The sequence below is a fragment of the Onychomys torridus genome, chromosome 4 (genome assembly GCF_903995425.1).
Source record: "Onychomys torridus chromosome 4, mOncTor1.1, whole genome shotgun sequence".
Lineage (NCBI taxonomy): Eukaryota > Metazoa > Chordata > Mammalia > Rodentia > Cricetidae > Onychomys > Onychomys torridus.
In genome coordinates this window covers 12,170,837-12,194,563 of record NC_050446.1, presented here as the reverse complement: position 1 = coordinate 12,194,563, position 23,727 = coordinate 12,170,837, and the positions used below count along the sequence as shown (strand labels likewise).

General features: G+C 43.4%; 1 protein-coding gene across 2 annotated transcripts; it reads left to right on the top strand.

Moving 5' to 3' along the window:
- The first annotated feature begins 3 nt into the window (after window positions 1-3).
- LOC118582847 (CD99 antigen-like protein 2) lies at window positions 4-651 on the top strand. 2 transcript variants are annotated; one of them, XM_036185972.1, is made up of 2 exons: window positions 4-100; window positions 200-651. In XM_036185972.1, the coding sequence occupies exons 1-2, from the start codon at window positions 4-6 to the stop codon at window positions 649-651; spliced, it is 549 nt and encodes a 182-aa protein (XP_036041865.1). The 2 variants fall into 2 exon arrangements, with proteins under 2 accessions (XP_036041865.1, XP_036041864.1); XM_036185971.1 differs by having other exon boundaries at window positions 4-651.
- The last annotated feature ends 23,076 nt before the right edge of the window (window positions 652-23,727 follow it).

The window sequence follows — 23,727 nt, the reverse complement described above, 5'->3', positions numbered from 1 at the left end:
ACCATGGTGGACTGGCGCACCACTTTCCTCATTTGCCTCGTTTCCTCCTTGGCCACCCTGGTCCTGAGAGGAAGTAATTTTGACTTGACTTATGCATTAAGTGATGGAAATGATGGGCGCCAGAAACCAAGGACAGGAGCAAGAGGGAGATGGGACCATGTCACCACTACCACAACTAGAAGGCCAGGAACAACTAGAGCACCATCAAATCCTGTGGAACCAGATGGTTTAAACTTGGCTGACGCCTTGGATGATCAAAATGATATAGATGGCCACAATGTAGGAGAAAGAGGAGGTTTGTCAGACAAGGATCTTGAGTACATGCTGGGAGGTGGGGAATACAAACCTGATAAAAATAAAGGTGGTGGTGATTATGGCAGCAATGATGACTCTGGATATGGCATGTCGTCAGAAACTGGCACCATTGCAGGTGTTGCCAGTGCCCTGGCCATGGCCCTGATTGGAGCTGTATCCAGCTACATCTCCTACCAGCAGAAGAAGTTTTGCTTCAGCATTCAGCAGGGCCTCAATGTAGTCTACGTGAAGGGGGAAAACGTGGAAGCCGTTGTGTATGAAGAACCCCAAGTGACATGCTCAAAACAAGAAATGCAGTCTGCAGAGCCTCCACCACCCGAGCCACCCCAGATCTAAGGCCCTGTTCAGTGGCAGGTGCACAGGAAGGGTGCCACTGCTTGTAACCCAGCCCCAGATTTCATTTGCTGACCCTTCCCACAAGTTTCTTCCCATGTCATGCCACTGGCTTCTTATTCTGCTGACTTTTCTGGACAAGCCTTAGGTGTTCGTGAGTGTAGTTTCTGTGCCCTGTCCTGCAGAATACAGTGACTGTTCTGCCACAGGTCCTCTGAAGAGACTTGGTGCTGAGACTTGAGCAGATTACCAGCATTGGAAGCTGCTGGACCATAGAGACAGCCTGCTCCAGCCTTAGCATGGGGAAAAAGGGGGTAGAACCAAGGTGAGGGTAAACAAGAGGATGGTGGAGATGGTGCTGAAGGAAAACATTTCTGCTTAAGCAATCCCTAGGTACTATGAGACTCTTTACCTATATGCTGGAGGGGTTGCTGTGGCACTGACCACTAAGAGCTGTGAGTAGGATGCTCAGCTAGCATCTGGCAAACATGGAGCCCCTGCAAGAAGCAAATCGGCTAGCATCAAGCTTCAACACACACACACACACACACACACACACACACACACACACACACACATGTAACATCTAGGCATTTTTAAAAATTTTATTGTTCTTTCCAACTTCAGGTTTTATATTGCTCAGCTTCCAGAGAGCTTGTCCAGGTGGGGGCTCTTCAGTTATTTTAGTGCACATATGCATCTCACAGTAGTCTCACCCTGAGTTTAGGAATCTGGAGAACAATGTGGGAGCTGTGACTTGCAGGCTTGATTTCCATCAGATTCCATAACCATCTCTGACTGGCCTGGAAACTTCTGCATTGGAAATGAATTTTCTAGCATTTGGGGGTAGGTGCTCACCCCTGCCCTGTACATGATCTTATTTGAGTAGCAAGAGCTACAGATCCTGAGAATGAACATGGAAACCAGAAGCATAATTGCTGCTCTATTAGAAGCAGATGGGGAAGAGGGAGGGATGGGGGAAAGGAAGCTGGCTCAGCTGAGTGGAACATCGCTGCTGCCTCTGTACTTGTGTAGCTGTCCTCCCTTGTCTGCTATGATGAAGAGGGCTCTGGCCATGTTCACAGTGGTAAATGTAGGAAACCAAAGACTAGAGCTTCACCTGGCTGGCCCAGAGCTGTGTGCTACCACCTAGTTTGGGCAAGAGCTGGCTACCTCCTGGATTATTCCATTGGCTTTTGGCCCTTGGCTCCAGTGAGCTCTGCACTGAACCCTGCAGTTGAAAGCTAAGCCACTGTAATGTGAACTAATAATTTGTCAGGTCAAAATGCACTTCAGAAAGCAGAGTGTTATCACTGGGAAGGCAAGATGCTACTTACAAAACTCACAGCTCCTCTGGACAACATGATGGCCCCATATATTCCACAGGCTGCAAATTGGCTCCTTCACATCCGCTGAGCTGGGATGAGGCAATGCCCACCTTAAGAAACCACTGAAATCTTGTGCTGTCTAATGCATGCCTTGAGTATGTTTGTTGTTTAAAGACTATTTATGGTGGAGGGCTGTTGGTGTCATATCTCCAGGCAGCCTGAACACCCATTCCCTGTGTGTACCTATGGACTATGAGATGCCCCTTTTGATTAGCCTTTGGTCCCAGGCACACTAGGTCTGTGGATATGATAGGGAGACTGGAGTACTGGGGAAATAGGGAAATAGTACCAAGATGGAAAATATATATAGCCTCAGAAATCCCCCTTTATACTTTGGGAAGTTAATTAGCAATGGAGGCATTGCTTGCAAGATGTGTCAGTTTCCAGAACCTCCTAACTTGCTGGTCAGATTGCTGTCAACTTCATTAGGAGTGTGCCTCACTGATACCAAGGACATCGATGGTGGTGCCACACTCTGGCCAGTGCTGAGCTAGAGTGGCTTAAGGTAGACTTTTAGTATCTCTGGCCTGTTGACATGTAGCTAAGGTAATCTCACAGGGGTTGTCTACTTTACCTTTATGCTGAGGCCTGTCTGATGGCAAAGTCCTTGAACTCCACAGCCATGATGTAAAATAAATGCCCTCTTGTGAAATTGTTTTCTCAATAGCACTGGTTCCAGTAAAAAAAGAGCTCTACTTTGCTCTCCCTTAGCTACCTTGGTGCCTTCTGCATAAAGCCCTTTGCATAAAAACCCATCATTCAGCCCGCAGGCACTAGCTAAGTGGCTGGACAGGCCTGGGTGGGCCATCGGCCTCCTGTTCATACCATCTCACCCCAGGGGCTGGGCTCCTCCTTCTCACTGGCATTTTATACTTACTGGGGCATTGTGGCCTACAGAAGTTTTGGGACTGGTTTTGTAACTCTGTCCCCCATGAAGGCTGAGTTGGCCAACTTGAGCTAGTCCCAGGTGACAGAAGAGAGAAAGCAAATGAAGAAGAGCCAATTGCCAAGATCAGATCTATATCAGTGTGACTTGACAGGAAGAACTTATAAAAAAAAAAAAAAAAAAAAAAAAGCTCAACATTGTCAAGTGGCTTGATGTAGGGGGCTGCCCACCCTGGTGTGGGACAGGCCCACTATCTCAGCCACTTGGGTTGTGGTTAGTACCAGTTCTCTTAGGAAGATGTGCTGGAGACTGCCAGAATCCCTGTACATTGTTTTATGTGCTTGTATCCAAGTGTGAATTGTAAATGGTCTAGTGTTTGCATTAAACAAAATGGAATCAAAAAAAAAAAAAAAACTGAGCCATTTACTAAAGTTATACAAGACTCAAAAGAACCCTTCATTGACCTTTTGCAAAGGTTAATTGACTAAAGCTGCAAATAGAATGATATCAGAACCAGAAGTTAGACAAATACTAATTCACTCTTTGGCTTTTGAAAATGCTAATTTAGAATGCAAAAAGATAATTGGGCCTTTAAAGATCAGATTAGTACCCACTGAAGAATGGATCCAACACATAGTCAATACTAACTCTCTTAACTGTGGTGATGAGACTCAGATAGGAGAGGTGATTTCCAAAGGCCTGAAGAGACATCAAAATGTCAAATGTTTTAATTTTGGTAAACCAGGACATCTAAGAAGAAACTGTAGACAAGGCATTGCTAGAAACAATGTTTCTTCTAGGGATGACCCAAATAAAAGGCCCCAACCTTCTGGATTATGCAGAAGATTTGGCAAAGGCCAACACTGGACTAATGAATCCGGATCAACAAGAGACAAACAAGGCAACCTTTTACCATTTGGGAATGCCTTGGGGTGGGGGAGGCTTTGACAGGCCTCATTTCAAACATGATCTAGTCATTCTTGGTCACAGTGGGAGAAATTCCTCCCCAGAATAATTAAAGGATCCAGTGCCTATTGTAAAACAACCACACTGCTCTGAATGAGAGCACAGCTTTGGAAGATGAGTCAAAAATTCCAAGAGAAACTACAAAACAAATATTTTGGCAGACTTCTATAAGTGATCAAAGACCAAAGCTAAGGATATGAATAAATAACACTGTAATTGAAGATCATTTGGACACAAGGGCAGATGTGACTATAATTACACCAGGAATCATGGCACCAAAATTGGCCTCTTCAGGAGATAGATGCTGAGTTCTTAGGAATTGGAACTTATCTCAGTCAAAACAAAGTATGAGATGGGTTGAATGTATAGGGCCAGAAGGATAGAGAAGAAAGTTGAGGCCATATGTGGCTAATGTAGAGTGAAGCTATGGGGTCATGATTTGTTACACAAATGGAATATCCAGATTAACATTTCTACAATCTTAGAAACAGACCATAAACCAACTCATGTTTCTGAGAAAAATATTATAAGGTACTATAAAAAACAGTCACTAACCATTCAGTCTGTACAAAAACAGGGTACAACAGCTGTTGAACTCTCAGAGGCATAATAGCCCTACTTTTAAAATGGTTGACTGACAAACCTGTCTGGGTTGGGCAATGACCTAAGACATCAGAAAAACTACAGGCCCTAGAACACCTGGTTCAAGAACAGCTAAATGCTCAATATATTGAGGACTCAACCAGCCCTTGTAATTCTCCTGTATTTGTTATTAAAAAGAAATCTGGAAAATGGAGAATGCTAACAGATTTAAGAGTCATAAACAAAGTAATTCATCCAATGGGCTCCCTACAGCCTGGAATTCCTTTGCATTATCTGTTACCTAAAGGATGGCCTATTATAATTATTGACTTAAAAGAATGTTTCTTCACTAGATCTCTACAAGAAAAAAGAGGGAAAAATTTGCCTTCACAGTGCCATTTATAATAATTCTCAGCCTGTTAAGAGATATCCATGGAAGGTACTCCCACAGGGAATATTAAATAGCCCCATCCTGTGCCAATATTTTGAACAACAGTCATTGGAAATAATTCAAGTATATTTTGCACAATCTATAATTTACCATTATATGTATGATACTTTATTAGCTGATTCAAATGTAGATACTTTAGGAAAAAATGTTTGAAGAAGTAAAGGAAGTTTTGCCTAGCTGGGGATTACAAACTGCTCCTGCAAAAATACAAAGAAGAGATTCTATTAATTACTTGGGATATAAAATAGGTCTACAAAATTCAACCCCAAAAGGTACAAATCAGGAGAGATCAATTCCAGACTCTTAATGACTTTTAAAAATACTAGGAGACATTGCCAATCTGTGGCCCACTATTGGAGCAAAAAATTCAGAACTGAGTAATTTGTTCAAAACCTTAAATGGTGACAAGGATTTAAAAGTCCCAGATAATTATCAGTGGAAGCTGAGAGAGAACTGACTTTGGTGGAAAAGAAATTACAGAATGCATATTTGGATCGAGTGGAGCCAGAGCTTGACTGCATTCTGGTTATATTACCCTCTAGACATCAGGAAGTAATTCTAAGAAAATGACGTGCCAACAGGTTTTTGGTTTTTCTCAGGATTATGGATAATAGTCATCTGTAAGGGGTTATAAGTTGTTATTGGGTTAGAGGTGGAACAATAAAGATTATAGTTAAGAATCTCATTTTGAATAGAAATAAAAGGGGGATAGACATGATAAGATAATAAGGTAGATTATTATATCTACTTGTAAACTAAAATAGCAACTACCAGTTTAAAATAATTTGCAGTGGTATGGATTCTTGTATATTGATACAAATGTAAATTTATTTTCCTTTTCCTGTTTAAGATAATTTATATATTGATACTAATTCCAATTTTTTGTTATACTGTATATATGTTTCTACTTCTGTTCAAAATATTTTTGTACATTGAGACAAATGTAAAATTATTTTTGTCATACTGTATATATGTTTCAACTTCTATGTGGGATATTTTGTATATTGATACAAATTATGGATATTTTTGTCATATTGCCCTATACATTTCTACCTCTGATTAAGATATTTTTGTACATTGTCATAATTTTGAGGTCATTGTCCTTATACTGTACATCTGTTTAAAAATCGTTTATTTTTATAATGTGAAGCTTTAGTCTTTAAGCTATCTGAGGGGTTAGGGACAAAGACATCCACACACTCTCTTGATGATTGCTTTCTTTATTCTCTATTCTTATTCTACTATATACTTTTTTCTACAGCTTATATACCTCAATAAAATCTTTCAAACAACACAGGAATCACAATGTGGTTACATTCCATTTTTCAAGTGAATGACTATAATTAATATAGATTTAAAACATGTTTTTCATCTTCCTTACATGATTAAAACAAAGTCATCAATAGCCTACATACTTTTACATCTAAGTAACTTGTTACAGAATAACAAAACATGAGAGAGAAGAAAGTATTTTTTCTCAGCCAACTCTTTTGTTGGTAGGCTGCATATTGCAGTTATAAAGAAAGGATCAATCACTTTATCATTTATCTTGAAGAGTAATCTTATAGGGAATCTTAAAGGAATTACAAACCTAAACTTTTATACATAAAACATTAAGGCAATTGAGGTGAGGAATGAGTACAAGGAATTAATCATCACTTTTGATCATCAACCAGACCTAGCAACAATTGGATTGCTTTGTATTTTTTGCCCTAATCTAATGAATCTATAACTCAGCTATGTGTCTTTGTGAACTTTAAAATGTTTTCTGGGTTTTTTCATCTTAAGGCTATTATCAAAGCATCTGATCTAACCTGAAGTTATTTTAAAGCTTTATTTCATCTAATGGTGCACAACCAAACCTGCGACTGCATTTCTCAGCATTAAGATTAAAGAAATTTAAGCCAGCCTGGCTCCTGGGACTCAATTGTTTTTCTTAATCATTAACTTGAGCTGTGATCTCATGCAGCTCCTTAGGTGGAACTCACAGGCCCTAGCTGTGTAACATTTTCTTATATTTACTTTTATTTATCAAAACTCTGTATAAGCTATCATTATTATTATCAATTAGGCAACACAGCTTAGGGAGGGATCATCTTCATGACAATCCACGGATAAAAGTACTCAGTAGAACAGGATTTTCCACAGGATAAACACTACATTACCAGCAGTGTGGATCTCCCCACAGTCATTCACACCATGCCAGATACCAGAGAAAGATAGCAGCAGCAAACATGTAAAGGCACAGAAGAAGCAAAAGCCATTCCAGGGTCTGTAGTCTCAGCATCTTGCCTAAACAAGATTGACCAATCATAAAGTTTCTTCCTGGTGGGCTGGCACCTTGAACTTCAATTGCCACCTGCTGCTCCCCTGACATGGCCACCAGCAGTATTATCTATTTTGTTGATTTCTCAAAGAATCAACATTTTGTCTCATTGATTCTTTGTATTGTTCTCTTTGTTTCTATTTGTTGATTTCAGTCCAGAGTTTGACTATTTCCTGCCATCTATTCCTCCTGGGTCAGTCTGCTTCTTTTTTTTTCTAGAGCTTTCAGGTGTGTTATTAAGTCACTAGTGTGAGATTTATCCAAATTCTTTATGTAGGCACTTAGTGCTATGAACTTTTCTCTTAGTACTGCTTTCATAGTGTCTGATAAGTTTGGGTATGATGTACATTCATTTTCATTGAATTCTAGAAAGTCTTTAATATCTATCTTTATTTCTTCAATGACCTAGTAGTAATTCAGTTGAGAGTTGTTCAGTTTCCATGAGTTTGTAGGCTTTCTGTAGTTTGTGTTGTTGTTGAACTCTAACTTTAACCCATAGTGATTGGATAAGATATGAGGGGGGGAGAATATTCCAAATTTTATATCTATTGATATTTGCTTTGCTTCCAACAAAGTATGTAATCAATTTCAGTGATGCTTCCATGAGGTGCTGAGAAGATATGTGCTTTTGTGTTCAGGTGAAATCTTCTGTAGGTGTCTGTTAAGTCCATTTGAAATGTAACATCTCTTAGCTCCCTTATTTCTCTATTAAGTTTTGTATGGCAAACGTGCCCATTAGTGAGACTTGGGTGTTGAAGTTTACCACTATTAATTTGTGAGGTTTGACATGTGATTTAAGTTTTAGCAATGTTTCTTTTACAAATAAGGGTACCTTTCCATTTGGGGCATGGATGTTCAGTATTGAGACTTCATATTGACAGATTTTTTTTTTCCTTTGATGAAAATGAAATGTCCCTCTCCATCTCATTTGATTAATTATAGTTTGAAATCTACTTTGTTAGATATTAGGATAGCCATATCAGCTTATTTCTTAGGTCCATTTGATCATAAAATCTTTTCCAACCCTTTACTCTAAGGTAATGTCTGTCTTTGTAGTTGAGATATATTTCTTTTATGGAGCAGAACTATGGATTCTATTTTCACATCCATTAGCCTGTATCTTTTTATTGGCCAATTGAGTCCATTGATATTAAGAGATATTAATGACCAGTGATTGTTAATTCCTGTTATTTTTTGGTTTTGGTGGTGGTGGTGGTTGGTGTGTGTGTGTGTGTGTGTGTGTGTGTGTGTGTGTGTGTGTGTGCTTGCATGCGCACGTTTCCCTTCTTTGGGCTCTGCTGGTAAGGTTATCTGTTGCCTGTGTTTTCATGGATGCAGGAAATTTCCCTGGGTTAGAGTTTTCCTTATAGTACTTTCTGCAATGCTGAATTTGTGGATACTGTTTAAATTGGGGTTTGTCATAAAATATCTTGTTTTCTCCATCTATGACTATTGAAAGTTTTGCTGAGTATAGTAGTCTGGGCTGGCATCCATGGCCTCTTAGTATCTGCAAAACATCTGTCCAGGACCTTTTAGAGTCTCCATTGAGAAGTTGGGTGTAATTCTGATAGGTCTGCCTTTATATGTTATTTGGCCTTTTTCCTTTGGACCTCTTAATATTTTGTTCTTATTCTGTACGTTTAGTGTTTTGATTATTGTGCAGAGAGGGGACTCTTTTTTGGTCCAGTCTATTTGGTGTTCTGTAAGCTTATTGTACCTTTATAGGCATATCCTTCTTTAGGTTGGGAAAGTTTTGTTGAATATATTTTCTGTGTCTTTAAGCTGGGAATTTTCTCCTTCTTCTATCCCTATTGTGCTTAGGTTTGATCTTTTCATAGTGTCCCAGATTTCTTGAATGTTTTATGTTAAGAATTTTATGAATTTAATATTTTCTTTGACTTATGAATCTATTTCCTCTATTGTAACTTCAACACCTGAGATAATCTTTTCTGTCTCTTGTATTATATTGGTGATGTTTGTATTTGTAGTTCCTGTTCATTTTCCCAGAATTCCCACAGTTTATGTTTTCTTTATTACTTCTATCTCAATTTTCAGGTCTTGAATCATTTCCTTCACCTGTTTGATTGTTGTTTCTTGACTTTTCTTTAAGGGACTTATTGATTTCTTCCAATTTTATGTTTGTCTTTTCCTCGATTTCTTTAAGGGAATTTTCATTTCCTCTTTAAGCACCTCTATCATCTTCATAAAGGTGTTTTTTTCTTGTGCTTCAGCTGCATTGAAATGTTCAGGTCCTGCTATTGTAGGAGCACTGAGTTATGGTGGTGCCATATTGCCCTTTGTGTTATTGAATATTTTCTTACACTGGGTTTGGGATTATCATAGTTATGGGTGTTGATTCTTGTGTTGTCTTTATTGAATTGGTGTTTTGTTCCTTTATTATGTTTCCTTTATTGTTTTCTGGCCTGAATGGTCAAGGGTTCTGTTGATTGGCAGGTCTTTAGGTCACCAGTAGGATTGAATTACCTGAGGTCTGTGTTGGTTTGGATACCTGGATCCAGAGTATCTTCCTGTTCTTCTGCCCAATGTAGGCTGTACCTGTGCCTATGGAGTCGTTCTTCCAACTGGTATAGGTTATACTTGTGGCTATGGAGTCTGCTGGAGTATCAGGGGAGGGCTGGCCATGGGGAGGATGATGAGGTGGGTAGGATTTGTTGGTGGAGTAGGTCTTGGGGGAATAGAATCCAATGGGTGGTAGTGGTGATGGTGCAGCCTGTAGGCAGGTCTCACAGCTCTCATATTAAAGGGAATAAGAGACACCTTATTCTGGAGCCATTGTGAGTAACCATGGCCCTGGAACACAGGTTTAGGTTAATTCAAATTCCATGTTCTCATGTGGAAGTAGTTGCTGGGATTTTATAGTGTTACAGAACAAAAAAATGTCATAAATTAAGGTAACTTTAAAATACATTGGTGGCTACACCAGATAGATAGACACAGTGAGGAGGGAGAAGCTTTTATACAGGTTCAAGATGCTATCTGATGAGAATCTTAGCTCTTGGGTTGGGAGAAGCTAGTGTTTTGCTTAGTTAATTCTTCTAAGATGTTTTTCTTTATCATCAAGAGGTGTTAGCTCAGACAGAGTGGGGCAAGGAATGGCTGTTCTAGATGGCTAAAACTAGCCCAAGATAAAATAATTAGCATCTGAAATTACAAAATCCAAATCTCTCCACAGACCTGGATTCCAAATAGTCCATCAGTCTATGCAGACAGACTCCTTCCAGAAGTTTTTGTTTTGTTTTGTTTTTCGAGACAGGGTTTCTCTGTAGCTTTGGAGCCTGGCCTGGACTATCTCTGTAGACCAGGCTGGCCTTGAACTCACAGCGATCCACCTGTCTCTGCCTCCCAAGTGCTGGGATTACAGGCGTGTGCCACCACTGCCCAGCTTCCAGAAGTTTTTGTTCACAGCCAGGCACAGATTCTGTTCAGGAATTTTTGGTCACAGCCTTCAAACAATCCATGGCATGAAGACTGAACTCACTTAGAAGGTTTGGAGAAGAGGTGTGTGTACAAACACACATACATGGGTAGCTACCAGAGAGTTATGGCTATCTTTTGTGGTTTGACTGGAAGTAGTATGGGTTATCAATATCCAGGCATATTGTTTCTTCAGGTGGGTCAAGACAATCAAGCTGAGGCTAAGGCATTCTTTATGACTGGGGGATAGAGACTGACTCAATTCCTCATGACCTAAAGCCATTACCCAATAAGAGGGACATTGTAAATTGGTAAATTTAGGAGACTTCTTCAGAGTATTGAGTTATTTCCTTGCTGAATCTTAATGAGCTTCCCTATAGAACTTGCAAGTCTTTTTTTATTTCATAATATTTTTTTATTTTTGAGGATTGATGCATGCACATGTGTTTTGATCAAACTCACCCTGCTTTCCCCCATTACTCCTTTGCCCCCCCGCCACCACTTTTCCCTCACAATTTAATATGCCCTTTTTATTTTTTAATGCTGAATCCGGTTAGTAAATGTTTATGGATATAGCAGCATTTACTGGAGCCTCTCAGAAACTGCATTGCTGAAGAACAAGGACTCTTCCTCCCCTAAAAGCCTACAGTTGGGACAAATAGTCAAACTAATGGAAACACATGAATTATGAACCAACGGCTGTGGAGCCCCCAGCTGGATCAGGCCTTCTGGATAAGTGAGACAATTGAATAGCTTGAACTGTTTGGGAGACACCCAGGCAGTGGGACCAGGACCTGTCCTTAGTGCATGAGCTGGCTGTTTGGAACCTGGGGCTTATGTGGGGACACTTGCCTGGTCCCACTGCACCGATCAGTAAGAGCGCTCTCTGTCTTGTTTGTGTCTCTGTCTTGTTACTTTTGTTTTGTACCTGGTCGACTAATTTGTACTTTGGCAGGCTCTCACTGGGACAGACATGTCTGGACAGTGATCCTGGAGAGACAAGAGGGATGCTTCCTTCACTGATTTGGGCAAGGGATCCCTGGTCCTGAGCCATTTGAGGCCACCTCAGAGATGACCATTTGGTTTCAGCCTCCTCCAGGAAGTGATCAGGAGCCTCTCCTGAGCATTGAGTGACCCATTAGGAGTGTTTTTGGGTATCTCCTCCCACCCCAGGAGGGAGTGCCGACTTGTACTGATAGACCCCAGACTCAGGGTATTACCTTCTCAGGTGGGCACCCCAAGAACCCAGACTCCAGTCCAGTTGATGCAAGCAGCAAGAGGGTTTATTCAGGTGTTCGTACAAACAGGCTGTCTCCTCTCTGCAGAGTAAGAGAAGCCCTGAACTGCAGTCACTGTACAACTTTTATAGGCCCAAACCACAAGCTTTACATAAGATTGCAGGGCTCTACAGGATTGGTTACTTTAAAGGTTACCTTAGGTTCAGTTGAGATTTTTTTCGAGAACTTTTGGGGGGGGGGGAGTTTACACAACAGGGCATGGGCAAAAGGTTACAGTTGTTTTTCCTGGAACACAGTAATTCCCCCATTTTCTTTTGGACAGATTTTAATCCTAAAATTATGGTATCTCGGTACCCCTCAGAGTCTGATATTGTTGCGTTAGGACAAGAGCCTGTACAACTGATAATCTTTCACGAATAAACTGCAGCAACGTATTTAAAATGCATGGACCAAGGGTTAAAAGCAAGAGTAAAATAAGCAAGGGACCCATAATTGTGGACACCAGGGCCATCATCCATGGGGATCTATTAAACCATCCATCAAACCTGCCCTACTGGGCTTTCCGATCTCTTTGTCTTTTGTCCAGCCTGGTTCTGAGCTTTTCCATGGAGTCCCTGACCACCCCAGAGTTATCTACATAAAAGCTGCACTCTTCTCCTAGGGCTGCGCATAGGCCACCCTCTTTTAAAAATAAGTCTAGCCCTCTTCTATTTTGTAACACCACTTCGGAAAGGGAGGTAAGGGACAGCTCTAACTTTGAGACTGATTGTTCTAGTGCCCGGAGGTCCTCATCAACTGCAGCTTGGAGGGTTAAGTAATGTTGATTCCCTTAAACCAAGGCAGCTGTCCCCATCCCCACCCCTGCTGCTACCCCAAGTCCCAACATGACTGCCAGGGTTAGGGACACAGGGTCTCATCTAAAGCGAGTGGGGTAGTGAGACTAGAAGTCTTCAAGGGTACCTGCCAAGTGGTAATATACTCTGGGGATAACCTGGACCAGCACGCAAAAGGCTCCCTCTGTTGCCTGCTTGAGAACATCAGTTGACACACAGGGGGTTAGCCCGGTGGTGCAGGCCCACCAAAACTCCTTAGGCGGGATGGCATAAGGTCCTGTGCGATTGGCAATAGGGATAGTCAAATTACAGAGGCCAGTTTGTGGCCCAGATGGTTGCCCGAGGCAAAGGCCTATTCCACTGACTTCAGTTAGGGTCAATTTAGGAGTGGCATTCCAGCCGCAGTCGGAGGCCTGGCCAGAGGTGTAATTTCCGGTGACAGCAATGCCCTCGTAGTAAGGGGGCACCGCTCCTAGACATAACCAACAGGGTTCTGCTAGGCCAGAGTTGGTCTGATTGACAACCCCAAAAGCCCCCTTGACTAGGTTGAGCAACCTGTTTCCGGTCCCCTGTGGGCTTCAGGTGCTGGGCCTGCTGGGGCCCTGGGTAGGGGTTGTTAGGGATCTGTTCACCTGGGGGCTGAGGGTCGGCTTTCTGGGCTCGGTGGGGACCTTTTGTTCTGCCAATACTTTGTTTGGTCCCAATACTTGAGGGACGACTGAGGGCACAAACTGGTGGGAAAGGGTGAGGAGGTTCCCCCAATCATATCCAGTAGGATCATATTTTTGCAGTCCCCAAACTCCCTCTAGGACCAATGGTGTCTTACAATCAAGTGTTAATCTGATAGGGGCCATGGGAGTAAGGTTGTTTTTCCCAAAAATCTATCCGCAGGGGATCGTTACCTGGACTGGTGCCCCATTTTTCTGCCAACGTACCAAATGATGAAGTTTCATAGCCCCATCTATCACAGTAGTACTACCATGGGGAGTTACACCCAGATCTACAAATGCCCTGGTTTCCTGGGCAAACATACCAGTCACTATACATTGCCCTCTCTCTGGCTCTGCCAAAGGCCTCAAGGATTTTTTAGGAGGTCAGCTTTCATCTCTGTCGGACATCCAGTCCTGTACGGACCGGTAAAGGACGTGGTGTTTAAAATGACATCAGTGCCCGCAACAGATAGAGTCCAAGTGTTAGTTCCCGGTACATGAGGGTTGTTACCAGACAGGGTCCCGGTTACCCTTATCATGAGGACCAAGATTAGGCCTGCAAGATTTTGAGATTTAGAGGATTTTGGGTATATTGAAGCTTCCATCTGGGCACCTCGGGGTCCTCACTGGTCTCAGCAGGAGCTGGCTTGATGTGGGAGGCATGGATCCAGGCCACAATTCCTTCGACCTTGATGGCTATTGGTGTGGTCAGCAGCACAGTATAAGGTCCTTTCCAGCGGGTCTCTAAAGTTTTGGTCTGGTGTCTACGAACGTAGATGGAGTCCCCAATCTGGAAGGAATGAGGCACCCTGGATGGTTTGGACTGGTACACTGCTGCCAGTGGCTTCCAGACCTGGTTCTGGATGAGTTGTAGGGCCTTCAGTCGAGCCTGGAGGCTGGGGGATGTGGCAAAAGAGTCTATGTCAGGTCCCAACAGACCTTCTATTGGGGGAGGGCCCCCATAGAGGATTTCATAGGGGGTCAGTCCGAAGGAAGCAAGGGGTGGGGGGACGTTCTGGACCCGAACAGGGCCATGGGGAGGAGTTCGACCCAGTCTCTAGTACCAGTCTCCATCGCTAATTTAGTGAGGGTCTCTTTTAGGGTCCTATTCATATGTTCTACCTGTCCTGAGATTTGGGGTCTGTAATTTCCAATCTAACCCCAGTACCCTTGCCACCAACTGACTTACCTGGGAGATGAAGGCAGAGACATTGTCTGACCCTATTACCTTTGGCAGGCCAAAACAGGGGAAAAGCTCTTCTAAAATCTTCTTGACCACCACTTGAGCCATCTCTTTCTTCATAAGAAAAGCTTCCATCCACCCGGAGAAGATGTCTATAAAGACTAAGAGATACTTCGCTCCATACTGCCCAAGGTGGACTTCCGTGAAGTCCATCTCCCAGTTTGTCCCTGGTCAGGATCCTCATGTGCGAGCCTCTTCCGGCAGCGCCTGATGATTGGCATTCACCTTGACACAGGGGACACAAGACCCCATAAATTACTTAATCAGGGAATCTAGTTTGGGTATGAAGTAGAGTTGTTCTTCCCTCTGTAGTAGCTCCTTGAGCTTTTTATGTCCCAGATGGGTCAGGCGGTGGAGATCAGTCACTAGTATTTTTGCCATCTTTTGGGGTAGGACCGTTTTATCCTGGAGTCTCCAGGCCCCTTCTTTTTCATTGTACTGTGCCCCTATCTGTTGGACAATGTCCAGGTCTTTATCCAAGTATTCATACTCGGGGGGTTGTAGCTGTTCTTCAGACATCTGGAAGGCGAGTACCTGCTCTCCCAGGGCAGCGGCCTTGGCTGTCTCATCCGCCATCCTATGTCCCCGAGCCACAGGGTCATCTCCTTTCTGGTGGCCCAGGCAGTGAATAATACTCATTCTTTTGGGCAAATGAAGGGCCTCTAGGTGATCCAGATCTCTTGTTTGTTTTTAATGTCCTTACCGGCAGAGGTCAGCAACCCCCTTCTCCAATATATTTCCCCCATGGACATGTGCAGTGGCAAATGCATACTGGCTATCAGTATAAATATTAACTGTCCTACCTTGAGCTGCTTTTAGAGCCTGCATGAGGGCTACCAGTTCAGCTCGCTGGGCTGAGGTTCCGGGTGCCAAGGCCATCACCCAGATCACTGTGGTGCCATCCACCATGGCCACTCCTGCCCTTTGTTCACCCTGGTGTAGAAAACTGCTTCCATCTGAGTACCAGGTGTAGTCTGCATCCGAGAGTGGCTGGTCTGTTAAGTCTTCCTGTCTGCCATGGGTTTCAGCCAGCACTTGATGGCAGTTGTGCTTTGCTGCAGCCTCTGCCCCCCACTCGGGGAGCAGGGTGGCTGGGTTGAGGGAGGTGACTGCCCCAAAATGGATCCGCTCAGGATTTAGCAACATAGCCTGATAGTGGGTGACTCTGGCATTTGAGAGCCACCCATCAGGGGGTTGCTGGATCACAGTCTCTATAGCATGCAGGGGCCATTACCGTGAGAGGTTGCCCCAGGGTGAGCTTGTCGGAATCTTTGATCAGAGTCACTACTGTGGCTATCATGCAGAGGCAAGGAGGCCATCCGGCCACCACACTGTCCAATTTCTTAGAAAAATAGGCTACTGAGGGGTTGGGGATTTAGCTCAGTGGTAGAGTGTTTGCCTAGCAAGCGCCAGGCCCTGGGTTCAATCCTCAGCTCCACAAAAGAAAAAAAAAAAGAAAGAGAGAGAGAGAGAGAGAGAGAGAGAGAGAGAGAAAGAAAGAAAGAAAGAAAGAAAGAAAGAAAGAAAGAAAGAAAGAAAGAAAAAGGAAAATAGACTACTGGTCTTTTCCAGGGGCCCAATTTTAGGGTCAGGACCCCTTTGGCCACCCCTCTTTGCTCGTCCACTATAGAGTGAAAGGCTTTTTCATATCTGGGAGGCTCAGTGCTGGGGCAGACAGTAAAGCCCTCTTTATGTCATCAAAGGCCTGTTGTTCCTTCTCACCCCACACAAAGAGAGCACTGGCCTTCGTGAGGGGGTATAGTGGGGCCGCCATCTCCGCGAATCCCGGTATCCAGAGGCGGCAAAAGCCTGCGCTCCCCAAGAACTGTCTCAGTTTCTTTACGCTGGCGGGTGGGGGTATAAGGGCCACGGCCTGTTTATGCCCTTCAGTTAGCCATCTTTGGCCCTCCTTCAGAAGATACCCCAAGTAAGTCACTTTCCGTTGGCAGATCTGGGTGTTTTTGGCTGAAGCCCGGTATCCCAGTTCCCCCAGTCGTTGTAATAGATCCCCAGTACATTGGAGGCATTCTTGCTGTCTTGGCTGCCAGAAGCAAATCATCTACATACTGGAGGAGGGTCAGGTCCAGATGGTTGACTTGGAAGTCCACCAGGTCTTGATGCAGAGCTTCGTCAAACAAGGTGGGGGAATTCTTGAACCCTTGGGGCAGCCTAGTCCAGGTCAGCTGCCCCAAGAATCCAGATTCTGGGTCCCTCCATTCAAAGGCAAAAAGAGGGTTGGCTCTGAGGGCTCAGTCTTAGTCAGAAAAAGACATCTTTCAAGTCAAGCACCATATACCAGACATGCCCAGGGGGCAGGGTGCTGAGCAAGTTGTAGGGACTAGGCACGGTAGGATGAATGTCCTCAGTCCTCCCGTTTACCTCTCTCAGGTCCTGGATGGGCCTATAATCATTAGTGCCAGGTTTCTTAACTGGTAACAGGGAGGTATTCCATGATGACTGGCAAGGCCTTAGAATACCTAATTGTAATAGTCTCTAGATGTGAGGCCTGCTTCCCTCTTTTGCCTCCTTAGTCATGGGGTATTGACAGATGGACATGGGGGAGGCTGTAGATTTTAGGTCTATCACTAGTGGTGGTTGCGGGGTGGCCAGTCCCATGCCTGCTGTTTCTGCCCAGGCTGGAGGGTAGTCAGTGAGCCATTTGGGATCCACTCGAGGAGCCTTTGGAGGGGCCTCATGTAGCTGGTGCTCATCTTCCAGACTTAGGGTTAATACCTGAAGAGGCTGACCCTCTGGATCTGTGACAGAAGCCCCTTTCTCATGGAAGTGAATTTGGGCCCCTACCTTGGAGAGGAGGTCTCTCCCCAGCAATAGGTAGGGGCATTCTGGTACTAGCAGGAATGAGTGGGTGACTCTTCCAGTGGACAGGTGGACTTCCCTTTCTCATGTCCACTTGTACAGTTTTCCCCCAGTGGCTCTCTGGACCCACGATGTTTTGGAGCTTAGGAGTCCCTTAGTCTGGGTGAGGACCAAATGTTGTGCTCCAGCATCAACCAGGAAGGTCACTGGTTGGCCCCCCACTTTAAGAGTTACCCAGGGGTTCGGAGGGGGCTCCTGGCCCTGACTCACCTAATCTTCTCCCAGGGACAGCACCAGGACGGGCTTACGTGTCTTCTCTTTCCGAGCACGGACCGGACAATCCTTACCCAATGTCCCTTTCCTTTGCAGTAGGCACATTGGTCATGTTCCACCCATGGCCTCCTTCTGTCTCCCTGGTTTCTATTCTGCCTAGGCCTGCCCTGCTCTATCCCTATGACTATGGTGGCCGGGATCTTGGACAACTCTGTTCTGCTTTCTGTCTCTCAACTCCTCTCTGTTCCTGCTCCCTGTGCAATCTTTCCTCCTTTTCCTCTGGTGTCCCCCTTTTGTTAAAAATCTTTTCAGCTTCCCTTACTAGGTCTTCAGGGTATACCCCTGAAGTCCCTCCAACTGCTGTAGTTTGGTGTGGATATCAGGCGCAGACTGTCCGATGAAGGACATTATTACTTCAGCTTGTCTCTCTGGCGCCTGAGGGTTGAAGGGAGTATACACATGGTATCCCTCCATTAACCTCTCTAGGAACCCTGCCAGAGTCTCCTCTGACCCTTGAATTATAGCATGTACCTTGGCCAGATTGGTGGGGTGTCTGCCTGCCCCCTTGAGACCCGCCAGGAGAATCTGGTGATAGAGACGAAGACGATCCCTACTGGCCCTAGTGTTGAAGTCCCAAGACAAGGGGAAGGCCTCATCGATCTCATTCAGCAGCTGGGTAGGTCTGCCATCATCTCCTGGCACATTTTTGTGAGCCTCCAAGAACACACTATTTCTCTTCCATCATGAGGAGGGTCTGTAAAAGCTGCTGGCAGTCCTCCCAAGTGGGCTGATGAGTCAGCAGGTTGGTCTCTATCAGCCCGGTTAATGCTTGGGGGTCTTGGGGGAAAAGATGAGTTGTAAGTTTTCCAGTTATAGAGATCAGAAGCAGAGAATGGCCAGTACTGGGTTTGGCCAGCCACCGAGCAGAGGGGAAAAACCTGTGCCGTCCAGGTGCCCTCCCTTTCCCCAGATGCGACCAAGACAGAGGCAGCTACTGGCAGTGGCGAGGGGTCTCTGTGGGGAGAGGGGTCTCTATGGGAAGAGTCCACCTCTCAAACAACCACCGCGGGGGTGGTTCCCTCCCTTGCGGAGATGGGCCAGCATAAGGAGGTGGCAAATCCATCAGCAACAAGTCTCCCCAGCATTCAGGGAGGACCGGTATAGTGGATAGCCATCCCAGCATTAGACTGGAAGTTCTAACCCCCATTGAGGGTTTGGTAATGGTCACACCCACAAGGCGGGGCAGAAGAGGATGCTGAAGACCCAGGATCAAGAGGAGGTCTCTCTCTTGGTTCTGGGACACTGGATGCAGGAGGTAGACTGAGCAGAGTTCTCCAGAGAACACCGCTGGACTGTGCCATACCTTTGCCAGACCCTACAACCTACCTATCCCTTCATTTGTAAGTTACCCCACAAAATAAACCTCCCTTATAACTATGTGAAGCGGCCTTAATAATTTCACCAATATAAGGCGCTCACGTGGGGCAAATTCCAAAGTCCTGAGTGGCTCCCTCCCTCAGCCTCCTCCCTGGCTCGCAGGTACCTAAACCCGCCTGCAAAGTTCCATTTAACCAGGGGACGCCTACACAGTTGCATTCCCGAAAAAGGGAACAGCTAGTCCAGTCTCAGTTCCCTAGCTTAGCCACCAGACCAGCGAAAAAACGCTGTGAGTGAGGCCTTCCCACTCCTCCCTGAGTGGCGGCTGCCCACCATCTTGGCTCCTGCCTTCAGCTGCCGCCACCCAAGGTCGCCAGCAGGCCCTGCTTTGGAGCTATACCAACACCTCCTGCTGGCTGAAAAGTGCTACTGCACCCCCCAAAACCACAGAAAGGTAAGCTTATTTCAAGTAAAAGTACTTGATAATTTTACACCTTAAAACTGACTAACAAATTTTGAGTAATTCTTGTAATATGGCTGACAACATTACCTCACAAGAATTTAAAAACCTTTTTTCCTGTATGATGAATGATATTTTCCTGGAAATATACGACCTCCCTAAGACATATCTGGCCTGTACCATTTTGACATTAATTGTAATAATTCACACAGAGTTCAAACACTGGTTTAATAATAAGAACAAACATGAGTCATTATTGGGACTGATACAGGCTTTAAAAGATAGCAATGAAGGCTTACAGGAAAAGATTCTCTTTCTGGAATCTGCTAACCAGGATTTATGGGTTTTAAAAGATAGCAATGAAGGCTTACAGATAAAGATTCTCTTTCTGGAATCTGCTAATCAGGATTTATAGGCTTTAAAAGTTAGCAATGAAGGCTTACAGAAAAAGATTCTTTCTATGGAATCTGCTGGCCAGGACTTACATAAAAAGATTCCCTCTCTGGAATATGCTAACCAGAATTTACAAAACAAGCTTGTACCCAAAATTGCTTTTATTGATAATAAATATGAGTATTTAATGGATAGAACACTAACTCTCCAGAGTGAAGTTGTAGCTACTCAGACACTATATAAGGAAGAAAAATTATCATTACTTGATAAGATAAGGTCCATGGAATCATGTGTTTCAGAAGAACATAAAAATTTCCATGATTCCATGAAAAATCTGAAATCCCTTACAAGAGAGGAGGTTTACTCCCTAGAACAGACCCTAGGTGCTCGTTTACAAGCCCTGGAGGAAACTCTCAATAAACATGACAAGGGACCTAATAAGCAGAAAGGCAAGACCATACAGGTTGTAACATCTCCAAATGGCTCTCATATAATGGCTTATCCTGTTATCATCCATGAGAAGCCAGCAGATGACACACACCCCGAGCCATATACGACATATACATTACAACCAATATCAACCAGGGACTTTAAAAATATAAAGGAAGCAGTAGTTACATATGGGATACACTCCACATATGTAAAACAGATGTTAGATTCATGGTCTACCTCACATAGAATCATTCCAGATGACTGGCATCAGTTAATTTCAGCTGTTCTAGAATATAGCCAGCAGTTGCAGTGGGAAAGCTGGTTGAGAGAAGAGGCAAGAAATTTAGAACGACAAGGTAAACTCAGAGGTTTTGAGATCTCCCAAGATCAAATACTTGGTGAGGGATGTTACACTGACAGGAATGTACAAGCCATTTATGATGAGCATACAATATCCCTATGCCGGACAGCAGCTCTAAATGCTTGGAAAAAATTCCAGAACCTGGAAAAGCAACTGAGGTATACACAAAGATATTTCAGGGACCGCACAAACCCCTCACTGATTTTTTACAAAAGCTGAACACAGCTATAACAAAAGCTGTATCAGATAAAGAATTAAGAAAAGTATTAACTGAGTCCTTGGCATTCAACAATGCTAATACAGAATGCAAAAGAATACTTACACCATTAAAGATCAGATCAGCTCCTTTGGAAGAATGGATTCAGTATACTAATGGTGTTGAATCTCTTAACTACAGTAATGAGGCTTGGATAGGAGAGACAAATCCCAGAGGTGAAAGAAGGCCCCGTGGTACCAAATGTTTTAAATGTGGTACACCAGGTCATATAAGAAAAAACTGTATATAGGGTAATCCTAGAAGTAATACTCCTTCTAGGAATAGCCTAAACAGGAGACCCCAACCACCTCCTGGATTATGTAGAAGATGTGGCAAAGGCCAACATTGGAACAGTGAGTGCAAATCAAAAATAGATATACGAGGCAACCCTTTACTGGCGCGAAATACTTCAGGGGTCCTCTTGCAGGCCCCCAAATCAAATGTGTTAAGAACATTCCCAGGCACTGTGGAAGACATTCCTCTCCAGGACAACACGAATAAACCAATGCCTAATGTAAAAACCGATACTGCAATGGATGATAAAACAGCTCTGATAGATGAATCACAGTTTACAAAGAAAACAAGAAAACAAATATTTTGGCAGACATCCATAAATGAACAAAGACCAAAGCTTAGAATTCGAATTAATGGCTTGGTTCTGGAGGGCCTGGTAGACACAGGTGCGGATGTGACTGTAATTACACCAAGATCATGGCATCCAAATTGGCCTCTTCAAGAGGTAGATGTCCAACTTTTAGGAATTGGCACCCTATCTCAGATAAAACAGAGTTCGAGATGAGTTGAATGCATAGGGCCAGAAGGACATAGAGGAAGGATGAAGCCATATGTAGCAAATGTAGCAGTAAATCTATGGGGCCGAGATCTGTTACAACAGTGGAATACCCAGATTAAAATTCCTACACTCTCAGAAAAGGAATACAGGCCAATGCATGTTTCTAGGAATAAAATCATAACATGCTATAAAAAACAGTCCCCAAACATTCTTGCTCTACACAAACAGAGCACAACTGCTGTTGAACTCTCAGAAGTACCAACTGCCTTACCTTTAAAATGGCTAACTAATAAACCTGTCTGGGTTGGACAGTGGCCTTTGACAAAAGAGAAGCTACAAGCTTTAGAACAGCTGGTTCAAGAGCAGTTAAATGCTCAACACATTGAAGAATCTACCAGCCCTTGGAATTCACCTGTATTTGTTATTTTAAAAAAAAAAAAGTCTGGTAATTGGAGAATGCTGACAGATCTGAGAGCTATTAATAAAGTAATTCAGCCAATGGACTCCCTACAGACTGGGATGCCCTTGCCCTCTCTGCTACCCAAAGAATGTCCTATAATAGTTATTGACTTAAAAGACTGTTTACCATACCCTTACAAGAAAATGATAGAGAAAAATTTGCCTTCACAGTTACTAATTATAACAATTCTCAGCCAGTCAAGAGATATCAATGGAAGGTCCTCCCACAGGGAATGTTAAACAGCCCTACCTTATGCCAGTACTTTGTGCAAAAACCATTGGAGATAATTCGTGTAAAGTTTCCACAATCCATAATTTATCACTATATGGATGATATCCTATTAGCTGATCCAAAGTTAGACACATTAGAAAGCATGTTGGAAGAAGTAAAAAAAGCTTTGCCTTGCTGGGGACTGCAAATTGCTCCTGAAAAAATAAAAAGAGGAGATTCTATTAATTACTTAGGATATAAGATAGAGTTACAAAAAATTAGACCCCAAAAGGTACAACTGAGGAGAGATCGATTAAAGACTCTTAATGATTTTCAAAAGTTGTTAGGAAGCATTTCCAACTTATTGGGTATCATGGGAATACCCAAACATGGACTACAAAATTTGGCTAATACTCTAGAAGGGGACAAAGAATTAAATAGTCCAAGAGAATTATCTGCCAAAGCTGAGAAGGAATTGGCTCTAGTAGAAAAGACAATTCGAGAAGCACATGTGGATCGTGTGGATCCAGAACTTAAATGCATTCTTGTCATATTCCCCTCCAGACATTCCCCCACAGGTATTTTGATGCAGGGGAAGATATTATATTGGAATGGATATTCCTACCACGTAAACCAAACAAGAAATTAAAGACTTATATAGAAAAGATCTCTGATTTGATTCAAAAAGGTAAATTAAGACTTCGTCAGTTGGCAGGAATGGACCCAGCAGAAATTGTAGTACCTTTAACTAATGAGGAAATTTTGTCACTATGGAAAGATAATGAATACTGGCAGAGAGCCTGCAGTAACTTTTTGGGAGAGATTAACAACCATTATCCCAAAAGCAAGAAGATAGAATTCATAAAGAAGACTGAATGGGTTCCTTTCCTCACATTGTACGACACAAGCCAATTTCGAAGAACTGTATGCCGTTCTTATGGTACTGATGACTTCAACAGAACCCCTCAATATAGTCCACTGCTCTCAATATGCAGAGAGAGTTGTTTTACACATTGAAACCTGCTACCGACACAAGCCAATTTCTGGAGTCCTCACATTCTATACTGATGCAAATAAATCAGGGAAAGCAGGATACAAATCAGGAGACTTAAGTAAAGTGGTACAAAGTCCATACAGCTCTATACAAAAAGAAGAACTGTATGCCGTTCTTATGGTACTGATGGACTTC

Bases quoted from the DNA above. Each gene is read 5' to 3' on its own strand.
- LOC118582847 (XM_036185971.1), top strand. From the start codon at position 4: ATGGTGGACTGGCGCACCACTTTCCTCATTTGCCTCGTTTCCTCCTTG.